Genomic DNA, 24662 nt, shown 5'->3' on the forward strand with positions numbered 1-24662 from the left:
ATGCATAAAAACCCTGAGAAAATTATCCACTTCTGGAAAGCAACCAAGACTCTAAACTCATATTCATGTAATTATCATTTTCATCACCTTTTCTACCTGTAAAGGTCCTTGGGTAGTGCAAAAAGTTTGTGCTTAACTGTTAACCTAAAGGTTGGTGGTTTGAGCCCACCCAGTGAGTAGCCACCATTTTTAAGAGGGTGGTTATCCCTGGGGAGAGAGGCAGGAAATGAGGTGAGGAGAAAAGAAGACTGGGGAGAGGGGAATGGCTTGAGCTGTATCTGTAACTATTTCAGAGTAAGAGAGAGATTGAGAAAGGTCTGGGGCAAACAAATTATTTCCCCATCAATGCCCTCAGTAATACAGTTTTGATCCTCTTTGGCTTTAGGTCAACATCAGCACCCAGGAGCTTTGGGAGGAAATGCTCAGTTCCAAAGGACTAACTGGTAATTTAAAATAATTTTTCCAATTCATTCTTTTCAAAATTGTTAAATGATACATTGAACCATGAAGAGAAGGGCTGTAATAAGGCACCATTTTCTTATAACCTTAAGCCTCATAAAGAATAAAGAACCAGGTGATTTCTTTCGGCTGTGTGTGTGTGTGTGTGTGTCTGCGTGTGTATGGCTTGAATATCTGTCAGTAAGTTCAGTACACTAGTCAGTACTGTTGGATAAACAGGTTCCTTTGTGTTAGAGCTGTTGTCATACTCAGAGATTGTTTTGTATTAAATAACAGAAACCTCTTCTAATTACCTTAGGCACAAAAAGGGAATGTACTGGAGGAGATACCAGGATCTTTTGGAACTCAAGGGCTAGAAGGAGAGCCAGGCATCACAAGAGACTGGAACCAGGAACCGCGTAGCCACAAGCATTGTCCATGAGCCTCCTCGTCTCTACCTTCCTTGTATTAGTTATCTATTGCTGCGTAACACTTACCCAAAACTTAGTGGCCTGAAAAAGCAAACATTTATTATCCCACAGTTTCTGTGGATCCAGAATCCAGGTGTACTTAGTTAGGTGCCCCTGGCTCAGGCTCAGCTAGGAGCAGATTTACTTCCAAGCTCATTTATGTGGCTGTTGGCAGGGCTCAGAAGATGCACTTCCAAGTTCACTCACATGGCTGTTGGCAGGTTTCAAGTCCTTGCTGGCTATTGGGGAGAGACATAAATTTCTTTTTTTTTTTTTAATTGTGCTTTAGATGAAGATTTACAGAACAAATGAGCTTCTCATTAAATAATTAGTACACATATTGTTTTGTGACATTGGTTACCATCGTGACATGTCAACACTCTCCCTTCTCAACCTTGGGTTCCCTATTACCAGCTTTCCTGTCCCCTCCTGCCTTCTAGTGCTTGGCCCTGGGCTGGTGTGCCCCTTTAGGCTTGTTTTGTTTTATGGGCCTGCAGAGACATAAATTTCTTGCCATCAGTTTCTCCATAAGACTAATTACAGCATGGCAGCTTCCCCCAGAGCGAAGGCTGAGAGAGACAGAGGGAAGGGCACGGAAGTCATCGCCTTTTTGTAACTTAATCTCGAATGTGACGCCCCATCATTTTTGCTATATTGTATTCATTAGAGGCCAGTCACTAGGTCCAGCCCAAACTTGAGAGGATTACACAAAGGTATGAATATCAGGAGGTGGGGATTACTGGAGGGGTGGGGGAAGGCACCATAGAGACTGCCTACCATACCGCCTCTGCTCCTATGTCTCTTTTTTATTCACCCTAGACATCTCTGGGCCTATTTCTCTGTGTTTCTGCTCAATTATTCTCTCTATATATACATCTGAGACTCTGAAACTTGCCCTTGGATGTTGAATAGCTAAAGCAAAAGGAAGAAATGATGAAGTAAACAAAATGAACAGAAGATTTCAAAGGGTGGCTTGAGAAGACAAAGTAAAGTATTATAAGGACATGTGCAAAGAGCTGGAGATAGAAAACCAAAAGGGAAGAACACGCTTGGCGTTTCTCAAGCTGAAAGAACTGAAGAAAAATTCAAGCCTTGAGTTGCAACAGTGAAGGATTCTATGGGGGAAAATATTAAATGATACAGGAAGCATCAAATGAAGATTGAAGGAATACACAGAGTCATTATACCAAAAAGAATTAGTGGACGTTCAACCATTTCAAGAGGTGGCATATGATCTGGAACTGATGGTACTGAAGGAAGAAGTCCAAGCTGCACTGAAGGCTTCGGTGAAAAACAAAGCTCCAGGAATTGACGGAATACCAATTGAGATGTTTCAACAAATGGCTGCAGCGCTGGAAGCACTCACTTGTCCTTGCCAGGAGATTTGGAAGACAGCTACTTGGCTGACTGGAAGAGAGCCATATTTATGCCTGCTTCAAAGAAAGGTGATCCAACTGAATGTGGAAATTGTAGAACAATATCATTAATATCACACTCAAGTGAAATTTTGCTGAAGATCATTCAAAAGCAGCTGCAGCAGTATATCTACAGGGAACTGCCAGAAATTCAGGCCAGATTCAGAAGAGAACTTGGAACACGGGATATCATTGCTGATGTCAGATGCATCCTCGCTGAAAGCAGAAAATACCAGAAAGATGTTTACCAGTGCTTTATTGACTACGCAAAGGCATTTGACTGTGTGGATCATAACAAATTATGGATAATATTGTGAAGAATGGGAATTCCCGAACATTTAATTGTGCTCATGAGGAATCTGTATATAGATCAAGACGCAGTTATTTGAATAGAACAAGGGGATACTGTGTGGTTTAAAGTCAGGAAAGCTGTGTGTCAGGGTTGTATCTTTTCGCCGTATCTATTCAATCTGTATGCTGAGCAGATAATCCAAGAGGCTGGACTGTATGGAGAAGAATGGGGCATCAGGATTGGAGGAAGACTCATTAACAACCTGCGTTATGCAGATGACACAACCTTGCTTGCTGAAAGTGAAAAGGACTTGAATCACTTACTGATGAAGATCAAAGACCACAGCCTTCAGTATGAATTACACCTCAACATAAAACAAAAATCCTCACAGCTAGACCAATAAGCAGCATCTTGGAGTAAAGATCGAAGTTGTCAAGGATTTCATTTTACTTGGATCCATAGTCAACACCTGTGGAAGCAGCAGTCAAGAAATCAAAAGATGCATTGGATCGGGCAAATCTGCTGTGAAAGACCTCTTTAAAGTGGTGAAAAGTAAAGGTGTCACCTTGAAGACTAAGGTGTGCCTGACCCAAGCCATAGTGTTTTCAGTCGCATCTTATGCATGCAAAAGCTGGACAATTAATAAGACCGAAGAAGAATTGATGACTTTGAATTGTGGTGTTGGTGAAGAAATTAAATACACCATGGACTGGCAAAAGAACAGATCTGTCTTGGAAGAAGTACAACCAGAATGCTCCTTAGAAGCAAGGATGGCGAGACTGCATCACACATACTTTGGACATGTTATCAGGAGGGTTCAGTCCCTGGAGAAGGACATCATGCTTGGTAGAGTACAGGGTCAGCAAAAAAGAGGAAGACCTTCAACAAGATGGATTGACACAGTGGCTGCAGCAATGGGCTTAAACATAACAACGATTTTGAGCATGGTGAAGGACTGGGCAGTGTTTCGTTCCGTGGTACATAGAGTCGCTATGAATTGGAATCGACTCGAGGGCACCTAACAATAACAACTATATACATCTGCCTAGTCTGCCTGTATCTTCTCTTATCCCTCCCCATTTCCATTTCCCAACTAAATGACTTCAGCATTTCAGTCCCCCTCTCCTTGTCATGACTCAATCTGTCATTCCAGCCCCTTTACCCACTGTTCCCTGAGGTGTGTTCTGAGCTTCCAGCCAGTTTTCTTGAACACGCCTTCAGTATGGAAGGCGTGTTCCCACTTCTTCACTCTAGTTGGACTATCACAACCCCCTCATGACATATTCCCAGGCCCAGCTCAAACGCAGCCTCCCTGCATGAAGTCTTCCCTGAACCTCTGTGTGATTACCTCCCCCTGGGAGCCCCTGAGGCATTTGGGGTGGAACTCTGTCCTCTCAAACCCCCCAACACACAGCCTGCTTGGTGAGGCCTCAGTCTGGGTGAACTCTATCAAGGCTTTCCCTCCTAGACTATCCACACCGGGACATTGGCTTTTTCATCTTACTATTCTAGCAGACTTGCCCAGGCCCTGGGGCTCAGTGGGTACTAAATAGATACTGGTTGCATCGCTCACTTGTGTGGGTGTGAGTATTGCCACACTCTACTATTTGAAGGATTACAAAGCTTTTTGGAATGGTGCCAAGTCTTAACTTTTTTTCACATGTCCTTTCTGTGCAACTAGGACACAGCTCTAGCATGAAACAAACCATTTCTTCTATTTTCTTAACAACAGTAGTGCCAGCCACCCTGCTAAGCCATGACAATCAGAACTCTGTGCCAGACCTCGCTCTAAGCAGTTCAAGGGCCTTTGCTCACTGAAGGCACCTGGGGCCCCGCCTCTGCCCCTTCTTGAATCATGCAGTCTCCAGGAAAAGGGACATATGTTCTTCCTTCTCTCTCTCTTTTGTTTTTCTTAATAGATTTTATTATGCCAGCTGACATAGATATTCCCTGAAACCATGGCCCCCAAACCCCCGCCCCTGCTACGCTGGCCTTCAAAGGATTCAGTTTATTCAGGAAACTTCTTTGCTTTTGGTTCAGTCCAGTTGTGTTAACCTCTCCTGTATTGTGTGTTGTCTTACCCTTCACCTAAATTAGTTCTTATCTACTATCTAATTAGTGAAAACCCCTCTCCCTCCCTCCCTCCCCATTCTCATAACCATCAAAGAATATTTTCTTCTCTGTTTAAACTATTTTTCAAGTTCTTATAATAGTGGTCTCATACAATATTTGTCCTTTTGAAACTGACTGATTTCACTCAGCATAATGCCTTCCAGATTCCTCCATGTTGTGAAATGTTTCAGTGATTCATCATTGTTGTTTATCGATGCGTAGTATTCCATTGTGTGACCATACCATAATTTATTTATCCATTCATCCATTGATGGGCACTTTGGTTGCTTCCATCTTCTTGCTTTTGCAAACAATGCTGCAGTGAACATGGGTGTCCATATATCTGTTCGCGTAAACGCTCTTATTTCTCTAGGATATATTCCAAGGAGTGGGATTCCTGAATCGTATGGTACTTCTAGCTTTTTAAGGAAGTGCCAAATTGATTTCCAAAGTGGTTGTACCATTTTACATTCCCACCAGCAGCATGTAAGTGTTTCAGTCTCTCCAAAACCTCTCCAACATTTATGATTTTGTGTTTTTTGGATTAATGCCAGCCTTGTTGGAGTGAGATGGAATCTCACTGTAGTTTTGATTTGCATTTCTCTAATGGCTAATGATTATGAGCATTTCCTCATATATCTCTTAGCAACCTGAATGTCTTCATTACTGAAGTGCCTGTTCATGTCCTTGCCCATTTTTTAATTGGGTTGTCTTTTTGTAGCTGAGTTTTTGCAGTATCATGTAGATTTTAGAGATCAGACACTGGTCAGAAATGTCATAGCTAAAAACTTTCTCCCAGTCTATAGGTAATCTGCTTACTCTTTTGGTGAAGTCTTTGGATGAACATACGTGTTTGATTTTTAGGAGCTCCCTGTTATCTAGTTTCTCTTCTGCTGTTTGTGCATTGTTAGTAATGTTTTGTATACTGTTTATGCCATGTGTTAGGGCTGCTAGCATTGTCCCTAGTTTTTCTTCCGTGATCTTTATCGTTTCATATTTTATATTTAGGTCTTCAATCCATTTTGAGTTCTTTTTTTGTGCATGGTGTGAGGTAAGGGTCTTCTTTCATTTTTTTGCAGATTTATATCGAGTTACGCCAGCACCATTTGTTAAAGAAACTGTCTTTTCCCCATTTAACTGACTTTGGGCCTTTGTCAAATATCAGCTGCTCATATGTGGATGGATTTATGTCTGGATTCTCAATTCTGTTCCATTGGTCTATGTATCTGTTGTTGTACCAGTACCAGGCTGTTTTGACTACTGTGGCAGTATAAAATCAGGTAGAGTGAGGCCCCTCACTTTGTTCCTTCTTTTTCAGTAATGCTTTACTTACCTGAGGCCTCTTTCCCTTCCTTATGAAGTTGGTGATTTGTTTCTCCATCTCATTAAAAAATGTCGTTGGAATTTGGATCAGAATTGCATTGTATCTATAGATGGCTTTTGGTAGAATAGACTTTTTTTTTTTTTTTTAAATAGACATTTTTACCATATTAAGTCTTCCTACCCATGACCAAGGTATGTTTTTCCACTTATGTAGGGCTCTTTTGGTTTCTTGCAGTAGTGTCTTATAGTTTTCTTTGTATAAGTCTTTAACATCTCTGGTAAGATTTATTCCTAAGTATTTTATCTTCTTGGGGGCTACTGTAAATGGTATTGATCTGGCTATTTCCTCTTCAATGTTCTTTTTGTTGGTGTAGAGGAATCCAACTGATTTTTGTATGTTTATCTTGCATCCTGATACTCTACTGAGCTGTTCTATTAGTTTCAGTAGTTTTCTTGAAGATTCTTTATGGTATTCTGTGTATAAGATCATATCATCTGCAAATAGACATACTTTTACTTCTTCCTTACCAGTCTGGATGCCCTTTATTTCCTTATCTAGCCTAATTGCTCTGGCTAGGATGTCCAGCACAATGTTGAATAAGAGTGGTGATAAAGGGCATCCTTGTCTGGTTCCCAATCTCAAGGAGAATGGTTTTAGACTCTCTCCAATTAGCATGATGTTGGCTATTGGCTTTGTATAAATGGGCTTTATTATGTTGAGGAATTTACCTTCTATTCCTATTTTGCTGAGAGTTTTTATCATGAATGGGCGTTGGACTCTGTCATATGCCTTTTCTGCATCAATTGATAAGATCATGTGGCTCTTGGCTTTTGTTTTATTTATGTGATGGATTACATCGATGGTTTTCCTAATGTTGAAACATCCCTGCATACGTGGTATGAATCCCACTTGGTCATGGTGAATTATTTTTTTGATATGTTGTTAAATTCTATTGGCTAGAATTTTGTTGAGGACTTTTGCATCTAAGTTCATGGGGGATATAGGTCTGTAATTTTCTTTTTTTGTGGTGTCTTTACCTGGTTTTGGTATCAGGGATATGGTGGCTTCATAGAATGAGTTTGGTAGTATTCCGTCCTTTTCTATGCTCTGAAATACCTTTAGTAGTAGTGGTGTTAACTCTTCTCTGAAAGTTTGGTAGAACTCTGCAGAGAAGCCATCTGGGCCAGGACTTTTTCTTGTTGGGAGTTTTTTGATTACCTTTTTAGCCTCTTCTTTTGTTATGGTTTTATTCAGTTGTTCTACCTCTGTTTGTGTTAGTTTAGGTAGGTAGTGTGTTTCTAGGAATTCATCCATTTCTTCTAGGTTTTCGAGTTTCTTAGAGTACAATATTTTGTAGTAATCTGATATGATTCTTTTAATTTCATTTGAGTCTGTTGTAATATTGCCCATCTTGTTTCTTATTCAGGGTATTTGCTTCCTCTCCCATTTTTCTTTTGTCAGTTTGGCCAATGGTTTATCAATTTTGTTAATTTTTTCAAAGAACCAGCTTTGGTCTTGTTAACTCTTTCAATTGTTTTTCTGTTCTCTAATTCATTTAATTCTGCTCTAATTTTTATTATTTGCTTTCTTCTGGTGCTTGAGGGTTTCTTTTGTTGCTCTCTTTCTATTTGTTCAAGTTGTATGGATAGTTCTTTGACTTTGGCCCTTCTTTTTGTATGTGTGCATTTATTGATATAAATTGACCTCTGAGCACTGCTTTTGCTATGTCCCAAAGGTTCTGATAGGAAGTGTTTTCATTGTCATTGGATTCTCTGAATCTCTTTATTCCATCCTTTATGTCTTCTATAACCCAGTCATTTCTGAGCAGGGTATTATTCAGTTTCCAAATGTTTGATTTCTTTTCCCTGCTTTTTCTGTTATTGATTTCTACTTTTATGGCCTTATGGTCAGAGAAGATGCTTTGTAATATTTTGATGTTTTGGATTCTGCTAAGGCTTGCTTTATGACCTAATATGTGGTCTATTCTAGAGAATGTTCCATGTGCACTAGAAAAGAAAGTATACTTGGCTGCTGTTGGGTGGAGTATTCTGTATATATCTGTGAGGTCAAGTTGGTTGATTGTGGCATTTAGATCCTCCGTGTCTTTACTGAGCTTCTTTCTGGATGTTCTGTCCTTCACTGAAAGTGCTGAAGTCTCCTACTATAATTGTGGCACTATCTATCTCACTTTTCAATGCTGTTAGAGTTTGTTTTATGTATCTTGCAGCACTGTCATTGGGTGCATAAACATTTAATATGGTTATATCCTCCTGCTATATTGTCCCTTTAATCATTATATAGTGTCCTTCCTTATCCTTTGTGGTAGATTTAACTTTAAAGTCTATTTTGTTGGTAATCAGTATTGCCACTCCTGCTCTTTTTTGACTGTGTTTGCTTGATATATATTTTTCCATCCTTTGAGTTTTAGTTTGTTTGTGTCTTTAAGTTTAAGGTGTGTCTCTTGTAGCATTTAGAAGGATCATGTTTTTTTATCCATTCTGCCACTTGCTGTCTCTTTATTGGTGCATTTAGTCTGTTTACATGCAGCATAATTATGGATAGGTATGAGTTTAGTGCTGTCATTTTGATGTCTTTGTGTGTTGACAGTTTCTTTTTCCCACTTAATTTTTTGTGCTGAATAGTTTATATATTGTCTTTTCCTCTTATTCATTGTAGTTGATTTTGTTTCTGCTGAGTTTCTATTTTTTTCTTGTATTTTATTTTGATGAGTAGGATTGTTAGTCTCCTTTGTGGTTACCTTAATATTTTCCCCTATTTTTCTAAGTTTAAACCTAACTTTTATTTCTTTATATTGCTTTGTCTTCCTCTCCATGTGAAAGATCTATGACATTTCTTAGTCCCTCTTTATTGTTTTAATGTGTCTTCTTTTATGTAATGACATCAGTATTTCCCTGTTTTGAGCATTTTTTAAATCTTGATTTATTTTGTGATTTCCGTATCTGGGTTGACAGCTGATTGCTTTGTTCAGTGTTCTAGTCTCGGGTTGATAATCTGATATTATTGATTTTCTAACCAGAGAACTCTCTTTAGTATTTTATTTAGTTTTGGTTTGGTTTTTATGAATTCCCTAAACTTCTGTTTATCTGGAAATGTCCTAATTTCACCTTCATATTTGAGAGATGGTTTTGCTGGATATATGATTCTCGGCTGGCAACTTTTTCCTTCAGTGCTTTATATAAGTCTTACCATTGCCTTCTTGCCTGCATGGTTTCTGCTGAGTAGTCCAAGCTTATTCTTATTCACTCTCCTTTGTAGGTGACTTTTTGTTTATCTCTAGCTGCTTTTAAAATTCTCTTTGTCTTTGATTTTGGCAAGTTTGATTATAATATGTTGTGATGACGTTCTTTTAAGATCTACCTTATGTGGAGTTCAGTGAGCATCTTGGATAGATATCTTCTCAGCGTTCATAATATCAGGGACGTTTCCTGCCAGCAAATCTTCAAAAATTCTCTCTGTATTTTCTGTTATCCCTCTCTGTTCTGGTACTTCAGTCACTCATAGGTTGTTTCTCTTGATAGATTCCCACATCGTTGTTACAGCTTCTTCATTTTTTAAAAATTCTTTTATCTGATTTTTCTTCAAATATATTGGTGCCAAGCGCTTTATCTTAAAGCTCACCAATTCTGCCTTCCACTTGCTCAGTTCTGCTCCTCTGACTTTCTATTGAGTTGTCTAACTCTGTAATTTTATTGTTAAAATCTGAATTTCTGATTGCTGTCTCTCTATGGATTCTTGGAGCTTATTAAATTTTTCATTATATTCTCGAATAACCTTTTTAATTTCTTCAACTGCTTTATCTGTGTGTTCTTTGCTTGTTCTGGGTGTTGTGTGATCTCCTTCCTGATGTCTTGAAGAGTTCTATATATTAATCTTTTGTATTCTGTGTCTGGTAATTCCAGGAAGGCACCTTCATCCAGAAGATCCCTTGATTCTTTGTTTTGAGTGCTTTTTGACATGACCATTGTCTGCTTTGTTATGTGATTTGATATTGACTTTTGTCTCTTTGCCATCTGTAAGTTATTAGTTTATTTTATGTTTGCTTACTATATCCTATCTTCTTGCTTTGTTTTGTTTTGATATGTCCAGATAGGTTGCTTGAGTGAGCTAGCTTGATTATTTTCGCCTTTGAAGCTCTAATGTCCTGTCACCAGATGGGTAGAGCTGTTACCAGGTATATGAGTCTAGGAGTCCATTCATTTTCTTGTATGGATTCAGCTGAGATGTCCAGGTAGTTGGTCATCAAGTGTGTGGTACAGGCTCTGTCCTACAGTCCTAGAGGGCAGGAGTGATTTGTGTAGGTACCGGTATCTGGTTGCAGCAGGTAGTCATTCTCTGAACAAGCCTGGGGGCTGACAACCATCCCCTGAGTGTCTGTGAGGAAAGCGCGTCCTTGTTCCCTAGAGGACACAGGTGGGTGGGTTCTGCAGACGGACCTTGGGCACCCAGTGCTTTTGGTTGTAAGGACTGGGAGGTGTCGGTTTTCCTTGGAGCCCTGTTGCGGATGGCTGGGTGACCTAGGTGGAGCCACCAATCCTTAGGCCTCTGATGTGGGTAGGTGAAGACCCTGTTTAATAGCAAAGTGGTGTCAAACATCAAACACCCACCTCTCTGCCACATAGCTGAAACAGTTGCAGTCTGCCAACAAGGGCCTAGTCTCCTGAAATATGCCCATGCAGGTCCATGCAGGGATGAAAGGTATTCAAAGTCCATGGCCCGTTTATGCCTGGACAGGAGCTGCTTCTGTCTTGAGCTCCCCAGGTTACTGGAGCGTGCAGATTATCTTTTCCCCGGTTGTGAATTTACTCCTTCTCCAAGGCCAGGAGAATGGCTCAGGGTGTGCAACAGGAGCTATCTCAGGCCCAGGGAAATCGACAGCCACTGAAGCCAGCATGGGGGCTGGGGGCGCAGTAAAATATACGCAGCTTTTGCCAAGAGTGCCGTTCTTCTCTGGTTCTGGAGGTGTGAGTAGGCTGTGTGGCTGGCTGTTTCTCCTTGAGGAAATTGTGGCTGAACATTACCACCAGCCCACTGCAGCCTGAGGCTTCCTGGCAATTCAGGTCTGGCACCTCCTCTCAGCTTCTGAACCGTCCCTCCGTATCCCTGCTGTTCAGTACATTTTCTAATTTTGCCTTTGATGTTCAGGGCTTCTAGCTTGTCATAAATGTAGCTGTTTCACTTGTTTTTTCAGGTCTTTGTTGTAAGAGGGTTCACCGGAAGCACCTGACTACTCTGCCATCTTGGCCCCGCCTCCTTCTTCCTTCTCTCTTGAGCCAGCAGATATCTACTGCCAAAGCCAACCACCATCTTGGAAGTCTTCCATCTGTTGGCTCATTTTCCTTTGCCTTCAGGCATGCAAAAGTCTATTCAGATTTACACTCACACATACCTCATTCCTGCCATTCCTTCTGGGTGTCTTCTCTGTTTTGCTCCCTGTCTTCAGAGTCAAACTCTTCATGTATTTCCTCTTCAATCCCTCCTAACTCGCACCACCCTACTCCCTCCTAACATTGTGAAGTATGCCTTTGTTTCCACCACTCAGATACAGGGAATATGAAGACGGGAAGCTGGTACAGATGACTGGGGTGAACTATCAATGCAAATCCTGCATGGAGATTTTTAGCTAATTGGGCCCCTATTTTTTTTTTTCACTGAGGCTTGAACCTTCCCTTCTCAATGGGCCTGTATACAGGGCCCTTATCTAAGTCTTCAGGAACTTCTTCCTGGCTTGATCTAAATGTCTTTCTCAGGCTCCACCCCCATGACTGTGGTGCATTGTAGTCCCCAAATTCCTTAATTGTGAAGCTCTTGTCCTCAAAGAAGCCCAGAGCCTTATCCTCCCCCTGTATACTAAGGAGGCCAAACCCTCTTTTCTGTTTTTGCTCTCCTTCTGGGTGGTCTTTGGGACCAACTACCTTAGATTCTCTGGCTGGTAGCTGAAACCCAGTGCCTAGAATCATGTTCACTTTCCTCTTTCTCTCATACTATCTCTTTTCAGCTTCACCAGTTCTTTTACTGTGCCAGGCTAAAAGGGGGAGGCCTTTTCACACCCACTTGACTTTCACTTCCAGTCTTTCCAATTCCTTTTCAAACTTTCATGGATGCTTCTCCTCCTTCCCTTCCATCCTCACTGCTACCCCTGAGTTTGGCTTCCACATCTATTCCATACCCAGCTTGTTTACTTTCTGTCTCCAAAACTATGCTCCTTGGCTGAACCAACCAACACTCCTGAATTAGTGCATCCTGCTTCTTCCCTGCAAGTGCATGGGCTATGGGCATTAAACAAACCAAGCTCAAACTTGGCTGTACTGCTTAATAAAAAAAAAATTTTTAACACCTTGGGTCAGTTACTTCACTTTCCTTCTCCATATAAAAGGATAAAATAGCCTTCTCACTGGGCTTTTTGAGAGGAGAACAAAGTGCAGATGCTCTCTCTTTTTTTTTTTTTTTTTTAATTAGTTTTGTGTGTGTGTATATGTGTGCTTCAGGTGAAAGTTTCAGGACAAATTAGTTTCTCATTCAAAAATTTATACACAAGTTGTTTTGTGACATTGGTTGCAATCCCTGCAATGTGTCAGCACTCTCTCCCTTTACACCCCACATTCCTGGCGTCCATCTGTACAGTTTTCCTCTCCCTTCTTGCCTTTTTATCTTTGCTTTTGGGCAAGTGTTGTCCATTTGATCTCGTATACGTAGTTAACTAAAAAGCATGTTCCTTACATGTGTTATTGTTTGTTTTATAGGCCTGTCTGATCTTTGGTTGGAAATCCTAGTGGCATAGTGACGAAGTGCTCTGGCTGCTAACCAAAAGATTGGCAGTTCAAATCCACTGGGTACTCCTTGGAAACTATGGGGCAGTTCTACTCTGACCCTGTAGGGTCACTATGAGTCAGAATTGACTCGACAGCAACAGGTTTGTTTTTTTTTTTTTGAGTTTTAATCTTTGGTTGAAAGGTGGACTTTGGGAGTGGCTTCAGTTTTGAGTTAGCAGGGTGTCCGGGAGCCATAGTCTTGGGGGTTCTTCCAGTCTCTGTTAGACCAGTAAGTCTGTTTTTTTTTCTGTGTGTGAATTTGAATTTTGTTCTACTTTTTTCACCTGCTCTGTCCGGGGCCCTCTATTGTGATCCCTGTCAGAGCAGTCAGTGGTGGTAGCCCGGCACCATCTAGTTCTTCTGGGCTCAGGCTGTTGGAGGCTCTGGTTCATGTGGCCCATTAGTCCTTTGGACTAATATTTTCCTTGTGTCTTTGGTTTTCTTTATTCTCCTTTGCTCCAAATGGGATGAGACCAATAGATATATCTTAGATGGCCACTTGCAAGCTTTAAGATCCCAGATGCTACTCACCAAAGTGAGATGTAGAACATTTTCTTTATAAACTGTGTTATGCCAGTTGACCTAGATGGCCCCCAAGACCATGGTCCCCAGCCCTCAGCTCCAGTAACTAGGTTCCTCTAGGTGTTTGGATGAGTCTAGGAAGCTTCTATGACTTTGCCTTGGTCAGTTTGTGCTGACTTCCCCTGTATTGTATGTTGTCTTTCCCTTCACTAAAGTTAGCACTTATCTACTATCTAGTTAGTGATTCCGCCCCCACCCCACACCTTCTAAGTTGCTCATTTTCTGGTGGATGGTAGATGGCAAAGGCTTGATTGATATAGGGCTCCTTCTCCCAACAGGTGCTAGAGCAGATAAGTGGGCTGAGGCAGTCTGTACTGCTTTTTCTCAAAGGGTCTAACTGAGGGCTTGAATTACCTTGAGATATCTTTTTAGAGAGTTTGTATCCTGTGTAAAAGCAGAACCAACTGCATTACTTCGGGATAAGGTACCACTGCTTGATGTTTTTGTTCCAAAGGATGTCAAAGAGCTTCCAGCAACACGAATAGCACCAAACTACTGCCTGGCTATTGAACTTGGACTGAATTGACTGTGTGTTGGCATCCTGTCAAAGGTCCATAGGAATCCACTGACTGGAATGAAGAAGTAAAGGAGCCTAGTGAAGAACATTGTGGTTTTGGTGGCTCAAAAACAGTGAGGTCTGTAATATCACTTCCATGGAATATAAGGTATTCAAAGACTTCATCTTGAGGTGGTATTGGTCTGTCTTTTGTACCAAAGGACTGAACTTTGGCAAGGGCTACAGTGGAGTTCTCAGTGTCGATGGCCTAGAGGATGCCCTTGTAGTGGATCTCCACCTTGGAGATGAGGCTGATCTTGCTGCCAATATAAGGAGTTCTCCCTGTTAATGGCACCACCACTGGGGCCTACAACAGCTACCTCAGACTTAACATGGCAGCAGCGCCGGCTCTGCTACCCTCCCCCAGCCTCCGGTCTTTAAGCTGGGGCACGGTGGCAGCTCCAGCTGATTTTTGTATGTTGATCCTGTATCCTGCTACTCTGCTGAATTATTGTATTAGTTCCAGTAGTTTTCTTGTGGAATCTTTGGGGTCCTCTATGTATAGAATCTGCAGATAGGGATAGTTTTACTTCTTTCTTTCTAATTTGGATGCCCTTTATTTCTTTTTCTTGCCTTATTGCTCTAGCCAGGACTTCCAACACCATGTTAAATAGGAGTGGAGATGAAGGGCATCCTCGTCTTGTTCCCGTTCTCAGGGGGGATGCTTTCAGCCCCTCTTCCTTGAGAATGATGTTGGCTGTTGGTTTCATATAGAAGCCTTTTATTAATTAGGCTGAGAAATTTCCCTTCTATTCCTATTTTACTGAAAGTGTTTTTTTTTTTTTTTTAATCAGGAATGGGTTTTGGACTTTATCAAATGCCTTTTCTGTGTCAATTGAGATGATCACGTGATTCTTTTCTTTTGTTCTATTTATGTAGTGAATTACATTGATTGATTTTCTAATGTTGAACTATCCTTGCATTCTTGGTATGAATCTCACTTGGTCATGGTGTATTTTTTTTTTTTTTTATAGGGTGCTGAATTCTATTGGCTAGAATTTTGTTGAGAAGTTTTGCCTCTATATTCATGAGATATAATTTTCTTTGTTTTGGTGTCTTTCCCTGGCTTTGGTATTGGTTATGCTGGCTTCATAGAATGAATTTGGGAGTATTTCTTTCTTTTCTGTGCTCTGCAGTAGTTTGAGTAGTACTGGTATGAGCTCTTCTCTAAATGTTCGGTGGAATTCTCCAATGAAACTGTCTGGGCCAGGGCTTTTTTTTTTAATTGGGAGTTTTTTTTTTTTTTTTTTTTTAACCTCTTCAATCTCTTTTCTTGTTATGGGTCTATTAAGATTTTCAATCTCAATTTGTGTTAGTTTAGGTAGGTAGTGTGTTTCTAGAAATTTGTCCGTTTCCTCTAGGTTCTCAAATTTGTTGAAAAACAATTTTTCATAGTGTTCTGTTATGATCCTTTTTCTTTCAGTTGGGTCTGTTGTACTATCCCCCATCTCATTTCTTATTTGGGTTATTTGCTTCCTCTCCTGCTTTTCTTTTGTCAGTTTGGCCAACGATATGTCAATTTTGTTGATCTTTTCAAAGAACCAACTTTTGGTCTTGTTGATAGTTTCTGTTGTTTTTCTGTTCTCTTTCATTTCTGCTCTATCTTTATTATTTCCTTCCTTCTGGTGGCTGTGGGCTTCTTTTGCTGTTTTCTTTCTATTTTTTTGAGTTGTAGGGCTAACGTTTTGATTTTGGCCAATTCTTCTTTTTTGATGTGTGCGTTTATTGCTATAAATTGACTTCTGAGCACTACCTTTGCTATATCCCGGAGGTTTTGGTATGATGTGTTTTCATTCTCATTTGATTCTAAGAATATTTTTTATTCCCTCTGTGATTTCTTCTATTACTCAGTTGTTTTTAAGCAAGGTGTTATTCAGTTTCCATGTATTTGATTTTTTTTTTCCTTGCTCTCTACCTGTTATTGATTTCTAGTTTCATGGCATTGTGCTAAGAGATAATGCTTTGTATTATTTCAATGTTTGGATTTTATTGAGGGTTGCTTTGTAGCCTAAAATGTGTTCTATTCTAGAGAATGTTCAATATAATGCTTTGTATTATTTAGATGTTTGGATTTTATTGAGGGTTGCTTTGTAGCCTAAAATGTGTTCTATTCTAGAGAATGTTCAATATGCACTGGAAAAGAATGTATGCTTTGCTGTTATTGGGTGGAGTGTTCTGTGTATATCTATGAGGTCAAGTTGTTTGATTTTGTCCTTTAGATCTCTGTATTTTTGTTGAGTTTCTTTCTAGATGTTCTGTCCTTTACTAAGGGTGGTCTGTTGAAGTCTCCTACTATTATTATGGAACTATTTCTCTTTTCAGTGCTGTTAAGAGTTTTATGTATTTTGGATCCCTGTCGGGTGCATAGATATTTATTAAGGTTATATCTTCTTGATGGATTGTCCCTTTAATCATTATATAATGTCCTTCCTTGCCTTTTATGATTGATTTTGCCTTTAAGTCTATTTTAACTAAGATTAGTATTGTCACTCCTGGTCTTTTTTGGTTACTGTTTGCTTGATATATTTTTTCTGTCCTTTAATTATTAATATATTTATATCCTTGTGCCTAAGATGTGTCTCTTGTAGGTGGCATACTGATGGGTTGTGTATGTGTGTGTGTTTTTTTAACCCCGTCACTCTCTGTCTCTTTATGGGTACACGTAAGCCATTTATATTCCGTATGAGTTTATTGCTGTCATATCATTGTGCTTTTTTTTTTTTTTTTTGTGGTGGTGGTGACATTTTCTTTGTTCCTGTTGCTTTCCTGTGCTGAGTTCCTTTTGTTTGTAGACTTTCTTTTCTTTTATTATCAACTTTTCATTATCAATCTATTTTTTGTGTTTACTGAGATTTTATGTTTTTCTTCCTTTTTATTCTATGAGTAGGTTTGTTAACTTTCTTTGTGGTTACTTTGAAATCTACCCTTATCTTCCCAAGTTTTAACCCGCCTTTTTTTTTTTTTTTATTATTATTTAATATTGCCTTGACTTCCTGTCCATTTGAAAGTTCTATACCTACTCCATTTATTTCCCTTTTTATTGTTTTGGTGTTGTCATTTACAGATTGACATCTCTGATTCCTTGTTTTAAGTCTTTTAGCTTTGTTTTATTATTGAGAGTTCTTTACCAAGTTGGCATCTGGCTGAAGGTGTCCTGTGTCCTAGACTCTAGTTGTTGTCTGATGTTGGTTCTCTAACTGAAGGACTCTCTTCTATATTTATTGTAAGTTTGGTTTGGTTTTTATAAATTCCATTAATTTCTGTTTATCTAGAAAAGTCATAATTTCACCATCATATTTGAGAGAGAGAATTTTGCAGGATATATTATTCTTCGTTGGCAGTTTTTTTCTTTCAAAGTTTTATATATGTCATCCCATTGCCTTCTTGCCTGAAAAGCTTCTGCCAAGTAATCAGAGTTTAGTCTTATTGTTTCCCCTTTGTAGGTAACTTTTAATTTTTCTTGAGCCGCTGTCAGGATTCTTTCTTTGTCCTTGGTTTTGGCAAGTGTGATTATGATGTGTCTTGGTGACTTTCATTTGTGGTCTATGCTATTTGAGGTTCATTGAACTTTTTGGATGGTCAGCCTTTTGTCTTTCATATGTTGGAAGTTTTCTACCAGCAAATCTTCAAAAATCTTCTCTGTGTTTTTCATTTTCACCCCGTTCTGGAACTCCGATCACATGCAAATTTTTGCTCTTAATTTTTGTTCACTTTTTTCTCTGATTTTTTTCCCCAAAGTGGTGTCCTTGGATTTGTCTTCAGCCTTGCTGATTCTGTCTTCTATTGTTTCAAATTTGCTCCTAAAACCTTCTATTGAGTTGTCTATTTCTGAAATTTCATTGTTTATCTTTTGGATTTCTAGTTGCTGTATTTGTATGATTTCTACTTTTTTATTTACTTTGATGTTTTATTCTTGTATTATTTTCTTGAATTCTTCTATTGCTTAGTCTGTATTTTCCTTGATTTTGGCTAGATTTTCATTGCTTTTATCTGTGTTTTCCATGATTTTTTTGTTTTCCTTAGTTTTGTCTGTGTTTTCCTTGATCTCTTTCCTAATGTCTTGGAGAGCGCTAATTATTTGTCTTGTTCCACTACCTTTTCTTTTATCTGAAGTTATCTGACTCTTTATTTTGGTCACTTGCTGGGGCCATGTTGTCCTGCTTTTTTTTTTTTATCTTTTGATATTGTCTACTGTCTCCAAGACATTAAAGTATTATTTTATGTTCATTTGTTTTGTCCTTTGTTTTGTTTTGATATGTCAGGGCAGGCAGGTTGGGTGTGCTTTGCTGTTGCTTGTTTGTGGGCATGACAGCTCTCACTACCTTGTCCTGGTGGGCAGGACAGCAGAAGGCAGGGCTAGCCCCTCTTGCAGTACACTGGTTTGGGAGGGTGCCTGAGGGCAGACTTGGCAGGCACTGTCTGCCTCCTGATGTTCCAGTGGTGTGTGAGTGTTCAGAGCCCCTCGCCAGATAGTTGAGGGTGTGGGACCAGGAGTGGTATGAGGTCACTTCCCAGTGTTCAGTAGCTGGTCAAATGGCGGGAGGGCAGGGGTGGTTCTGGCTCGGTGCAGTGGGGGGCCTGAGTGCTGGGCATGCTCTAGCCACAGTGGCACAGTGGGGGCCAGCAGGAAGGGGGGATGGCATATGGGGCTAGGTGGGTGGAGGACAGAAATGAAAGAAAGAAAAAATGGTGGTGCGGTGGGAGCTGGTGATGGGGGTGGGGTAAACCTGGGGCAGTGGCAGGCCAGTGGCTGTCTAGCTGAGGCGGTGCAGTGGAGGCTGGCAGGAAGAGGTGGAGGTGGTGTACAGGGCTGGGGGGGAGATAGAAAGAAAAGGGGAAAAAAAGATGGCACAATGGGAACTGGCAGGTGGGGGTGCGATGGACCTGGGGTGGCAGCGGGCTGGTGGCTGTCTAGCCTCAGTGGTATGGTCTGGCAGGAAAAGGGGTAGGTGGTGTATGGGGCTACGTGTGAGGGGGAAATAAGAGAGAAAAAAATGCAGTGGGAGGAGGGGTGGACCCCAGTGGGGGCTTCCAGGCTGGAGGAGTTGCTGCTGCTCACCAGAAGGGTGAGGGGTGGGAAGGCATGTTTCTCTGATTACTGGGTGCTCTGTCTCCGGTTGGGAGCTCCATGAAGTTGCCTTCCTGTATTCCGTCTGGGGTCATTGCTGACTGTGTTCCAAGGTGGTGAGGCTGTGCCATTTTAGTTGGCAGGGGACCTCCACTCTGTATCTCTCCTTATTCTCTGTTTTCCGTCAGTTTCTTCTTCCATTCAGTGTTTGATTCACTTCTTTATCCCTTCATTTGATGGTTAGGGTTCCAGGACTGACATTTGTGTCTGTTTTACTTAGTTTTTCCAGTCTTTGCTGCAGAGGGACGACATGGTGTGTCTGTCTAGGGCGCCATGTTGGCTCCACCTTGCAGATGCTCTCTTGCAGCTCCATAAATATTAGTTTCTTCTCCTCCCTAAAATTTGCTGTGAGTCCTCAGCCACAGCCTAGTAAATCCTCAATGCCTAGTAAATTAGGACAGAACTCCTGAAGCCCATATTCCAGACATCCCCAGTGGTCTGTGCCACTACTTTCCACAATATAACCCTAGGCAGGTCTGGTCCAGGGTCCTCTGAACTTTCCACCTGTGTCTAGGTGCTGATGCTTCCCCTTCATGGCCTCCCTCTCTGCCCATCCAAGCTTGGCATTTTCCATGATGCCCAGTGAAAGTCCTCCCCTCACTGGGAAGGCTTCCTTCCCTGTAGTTCTATGCTAATTTTAATGATAATTTATATTATATTATATTAATAGTTCTCATCTAATGTGTAAATTTTTAAATGTAAATCTGCCAAAAATAAAATTGCAAATTGCACGCTATTAAAACTGACAGGTCTAATAAATTTTAAGTGGTGTCTATGCTAACTCCCTATGACCATGTCATTGTAGCTGCTAAGCAGAAATGTCCTCCATTCCCTGTGTGGATTAGGCATGAACTCTGTGAGTGTTGAGGTCTTTTGAAGACACCTCTCCTCTATAATGTGGCCCTTTGTATGTCACATTCTAACACTTATTGTGCTATGATGCTCTTATTTCTCTAGCAGGGATGGGCTGGTCCTGTATCTAGCAGATGCACGCATATAGCTTGTTTAGCTCACTTACAGGTCTCATGGCTTAGTTACAGTCAGAACAGGGAATTTTCTCACACCCAACCCTACCACACTCAATAGATTGGGATCAAAGAATAAAAAGTTATCCAAGTTTCCATCTGGCTATGTATCAGTTTCTTTCTAAGAGAAAAACATTGATTTTTATAAATAAAATTCTGCTTTGCCCAAATTGACTTTTAATTCATCAGGGGAAAATGTTAAAGCTATCTTTATTATCAGAGTAGGTAAAAGTCAGTTGTATGCTGACAGGTCACCTACAGTGACCCCTTCCTTTTGGAAAAGATAGTTTCAGTCTAATTCAAATCTTCATTGAGGGCTTACTCTGTGCTAGGCCTGACCCTGAATGTAACCTGAAAATTCTTTAAGGTAAAGGGTTCATGTTAAGAAAATGATTTTCTGCCATAATTAATTTTTTTTTAATTTTATTTTTTTTATTGTAGTGAAAAATTCAACAATTTCTACTTGTTTGATTCAGCTACATTGATTACATTCTTCAAGCTGTACAGCCATTCTTGCTATCCTTTTTGAAATTATTCTACTACTATTAACTTTTTTTTTTTTTTTGCCCCCAAGAAAAAATACTCCCTTTCCTCCTCCCTCTCACCCCTGGTAACAACTGATAATTTTTGCTTTCATTATATTGCCTTATTTTATATAAGTGAGATCATACAGCTTTTGTCCTTTTGTGACTGATTTCCTTGAGCATGTTCATCCATGTTGTAACATGGCATGCATCAGGACTTCATTTCTCTTTATGGACAAATAATACTCCATTGTATATATACACCACATTTTGTTAATCCATTCATCTGTTGATGGACATTTCAGTTGTTTCCACTTTTCTGGCTATTGTGAAAAGTGCTGCAATGAACATTGATGTACAGGTTTCTGTTTGCATTCCTGCTTTCACTTCTTCTGGGTATATATCTAGGATTGGGATTGCTGGGTCATACGGTAGTTCTATGTTCAACTTTTTGAGGAACTGCCAAACTGTTTCCCACAGTAGCTGTACCATTTTACATTCCCATCAGCAGTGGATGAAGGTTCATTTCAAGCTTTGTTTACAATTCAGAATACTGAACTCACAGAATGAGGAATAGATGCTGTTCCCAGGCTCTCTCATAATCTGATGGGTTAACACCTTTAACGATTAAATACCTCTACAAACAGATGTCCATCTGAGGGGGGGTTAAAATGTGCCAGTATTAATTTTGCCTGGCATGGTGGGTACTGGTGCCCTGCTGAATGTTCCTGCTTCTTGGCTCCACACAGTTGTTGACGTCTATCAAGGCTGGTGTGGCCCCTGCAAACCTGTGGTGAGCCTCTTCCAGAAGATGAGGGTCGAGCTTGGCCTGGACTGCCTGCATTTTGCATTAGTAAGATTCTTTTCTCAGCAAAAAGTCACACAACACTGTAAGAAAATTGAAAAATTTATAAACAGTGAGGAACAGAAAGTGTGAGCTGCCCCTTTCCAGATCATTAAAAAGGCATCAATTGTGGATTTTTGTTGATATTTGTCATGATCCCTTAAAATTTCTCTAAATACAAAGATGCCCACCCCCATCCACCCCATCTCCCAGATGGTCAGTCTTGGCTTGGACACTTCTTGATGTACAGCAGGAAGGAATGCATATCACTCATGTGTATGCTCCTAGGTTAGATAAACCCTCTTGATGGAAGCTTCACTCTCATAGCACAGGGTTTCAAGATTTCTATCCTCTGCTCCATGATAGGGAATTTTTAGCAAACATTCACTTGGATTAATATATGGAAATAGAAATAAATTCCAGGGAAGTATGCAATAGACACTGCTGATATACTCCATAGGTTTGAGGTTCACAGAAAATAAATGTAGTTTACATTAATGTCTAAAAAAGTTTTTCCCCAAGGACTTCAAAGTTCCACCCTTGGGAGTCAGTTTTGATTTTTGTTTTTATTTTTTTAAATTGTGCTTTAAGTGAAAGTTTACTATTCAAGTCAGTCTCATACAAAAACATACATTGTTACGTGACCCTAGTTGCTCTCCCTACAATGTGATAGCATACTCCCTCTCTCCACCCTGTATTTCCCGTGTTCATTCAACCAGCTCCTGTCCCTCTCTGCCTTCTCATCTCTCCTCCAGACAGGAGCTGCCCACATAGGCTCATGTGTCTACTTGAGCTAATAAGCACACTCCTCACTAGTATCATTTTTATGTCTTATAGCCCAGCCTAATTTTTGTCTGAAGAGTTGCCTTCCAGAATGGTTTTGGTTTTGGGCTAACAGTCTGGGGGCCATGACCTCTGGGGGTCCCTCCAGTCTCAGTCAGACCATTAAGTCAGGTCTTTTTACAAGTATTTGAGGTCTGCATTCCACTTTTCTCCTGCTCATCAGGGATTCTCTGTTGTGTTCCCTGTCAGGGCAGTCATTCTGGTAGGTGGGCACCATCTAGTTCTTCTGACCTCAGGCTGATGGGGTCTTTGGTTTATGTGGCCCTTTCTGTCTCTTGGGCTCATATTTTCCATGTGTCTTTGGTGTTATTCATTCTCCTTTGCTTCAGGTATGTTGAGACCAATTGATGCATCTGAGATGGCCGCTTGCTAGCATTTGCTAGCCGCCACTCACCGGAGTGGGATGCGGAACGTTTTCTTAATACACTTTGTTATCCCACTTGACCTAGATGTTCCCTGAAACCATGGTCCCCAGAACCCTGCCCCTGTTACGCAGTCCCTCAAAGTGTTTGGTTGTATTCAGAAAACTTTCCAGCTTTAGGTTTAGTCCAGTTGTGCTAACTTCCCCTGTAGTGTGTGTTGTCCTTCCCTTCACCTAAAATAATTCTTGTCTACTATCCAATTGATGAGTACCCCTCACCCTCCCTCCCCACCTTTGTAACCAAGTTTTGATGCTTTTGTAGAGAGTGTGTTGAGGAAATGCTTAGATGGGGAATCCATTATACCCACATGGGTACGGTGGGTTTACCAGATCTTGAAGGCAGAGTCTGAGTACCCTTCACTTCTGTTGTTGCCAAAAGTGACAGCAGTAGGATGTCTGACAGTGCATCTCCCTTGTGCCAGGGGAATAGCTCGGTGGGGAGCAGGGGGAATTGTTTCCTCCTCATCATATTCTTCATAATAGTACATTGTCCGTGGTTTTAGAAATATGTTGACAGGACAGTTGTTATGATTCAGATGAAAAGACATTAGAAGGGGCAGAAGAGGAGCAAGTGAGTACTTCACCTGGGTGGGCAGTCACGGGGGCATGGTTCTTCCTGTGCTGGCTCCCAACTGATCATGCCTCTGTGCCCATTGAGCCCCAGGGTATCTGCTGACACCTGGTTTTCTTTAGGCAGAGGCAGACTGTCTTGATGTCCTTGAAAAATACCGAGGGAAGTGTGAGCCAACCTTTCTGTTTTATGCGGTAAGTATATTTTCAGAACCAGAATTATGTGACAGTTGCAAATCACTAGAGTTCAGATAGGTGCATCTCACTGGCATTAATTCTCCCTGGGAGACAAGAGGCCTACCTGATCCAAACAAGTGGTGCTGTTTTCTGATGTTTCCTCTTATTTATTTTGGCCACACAATCTTCCCTAAGTTATCTCCTATGACCGGGATGGTGAGTGAAGGCACTGCTCTGCTGCGTGGGGGGTGGGGAGGTAGGTGATTCAGCTCCCTGAGGGTCTCTCTTGGCTGGGACAGCCTTCCTGACTCTGGATGTCCACGGTGCCAGTCACTCAAATACATATGCTCCTTCTTGGCTCCATGAGCACTCTCAACTGAAGTTTTACTCTCAGAGCAGGGCAGCTTCAAGATTTCTATCTTCTACTCCATAGAGGCGTAGAGTCATTGGAATCGACTCTAAGGCACTGGGTACTCCATAGAGGGGAACTTTTAACAAACATTATTACTCCTTTATGGGATAAACAAGCTTTGCTTATTATGATTTATTTAATCATAAAATGTGAAGAGACATGTCATGGATTGAATTATGTCCCGCCCCCCCCAAATTTGTGTATCAGTTTGGGTGGGCCATGATTCCCAGTATTGTGTGGTTATCCTCCATTTTGTGATTGCAATTTTATGTTAAACAGGATTAGGGTGGGGTTGTAACACCCTTACTAAGGTCACATCCCTGATCCAATGTAAAGGGAGTTTCCCTGGGTATGGCCTGCACCACCTTTTATCTTAAAAAAAAAAAAAAAAACACACACACACAAGAGATAAAAGGAAAGGGAAGCAGAGAGTGGGGGACCTCATACTACCAAGAAAGCAGTGCCAATTAGATAGTAGATAAGAACTATTTTAGGTGAAGGGAAAGACAACACACAATACAGGAGAGGTCAGCACAACTAGACTAAACCTAAAGCAGTTTCCTGAATAAACTGAATGCTTTGAAGGCCAGCGTAGCAGGGGCAGGGATTTGGGGACCATGGTTTCAGGAGACATCTAAGTCAATTGGCATAATAAAATCTATTAAGAAAACATTCTGCATCCCACTTTGGAGAGTGGCC

General features: G+C 40.8%; 2 protein-coding genes across 6 annotated transcripts in view; one reads left to right on the forward strand and one right to left on the reverse strand.

The window, feature by feature from the left end:
- NME9 (NME/NM23 family member 9) overlaps positions 1-24662 on the forward strand; it is a 73860-nt gene that overhangs the window by 13593 nt on the left and 35605 nt on the right. For all 4 annotated transcript variants that reach the window (XM_049870504.1, XM_049870501.1, XM_049870505.1 and 1 more), the window contains exons 3-5: positions 386-443; positions 21446-21549; positions 23498-23569. In XM_049870504.1, coding sequence (XP_049726461.1) covers positions 386-443; positions 21446-21549; positions 23498-23569 — 234 coding nt within the window. The remainder of the gene's footprint in view (positions 1-385; positions 444-21445; positions 21550-23497; positions 23570-24662) is intronic.
- The window catches only part of ARMC8 (armadillo repeat containing 8), a 203085-nt gene continuing 199935 nt past the window's right edge, over positions 21513-24662 (reverse strand). The window contains exon 23 of one of the 2 annotated variants that reach the window (XR_007515555.1): positions 21513-21584. The gene's annotated coding sequence lies outside the window, so the exon portion shown is untranslated. Of the gene's footprint in view, positions 21585-23384; positions 23522-24662 lie in introns of those variants that run through there. The other variant, XR_007515556.1, reaches the window with a different exon arrangement.

The sequence above is a fragment of the Elephas maximus genome, chromosome 26 (assembly GCF_024166365.1).
Source record: "Elephas maximus indicus isolate mEleMax1 chromosome 26, mEleMax1 primary haplotype, whole genome shotgun sequence".
NCBI classification, from domain to species: domain Eukaryota; kingdom Metazoa; phylum Chordata; class Mammalia; order Proboscidea; family Elephantidae; genus Elephas; species Elephas maximus.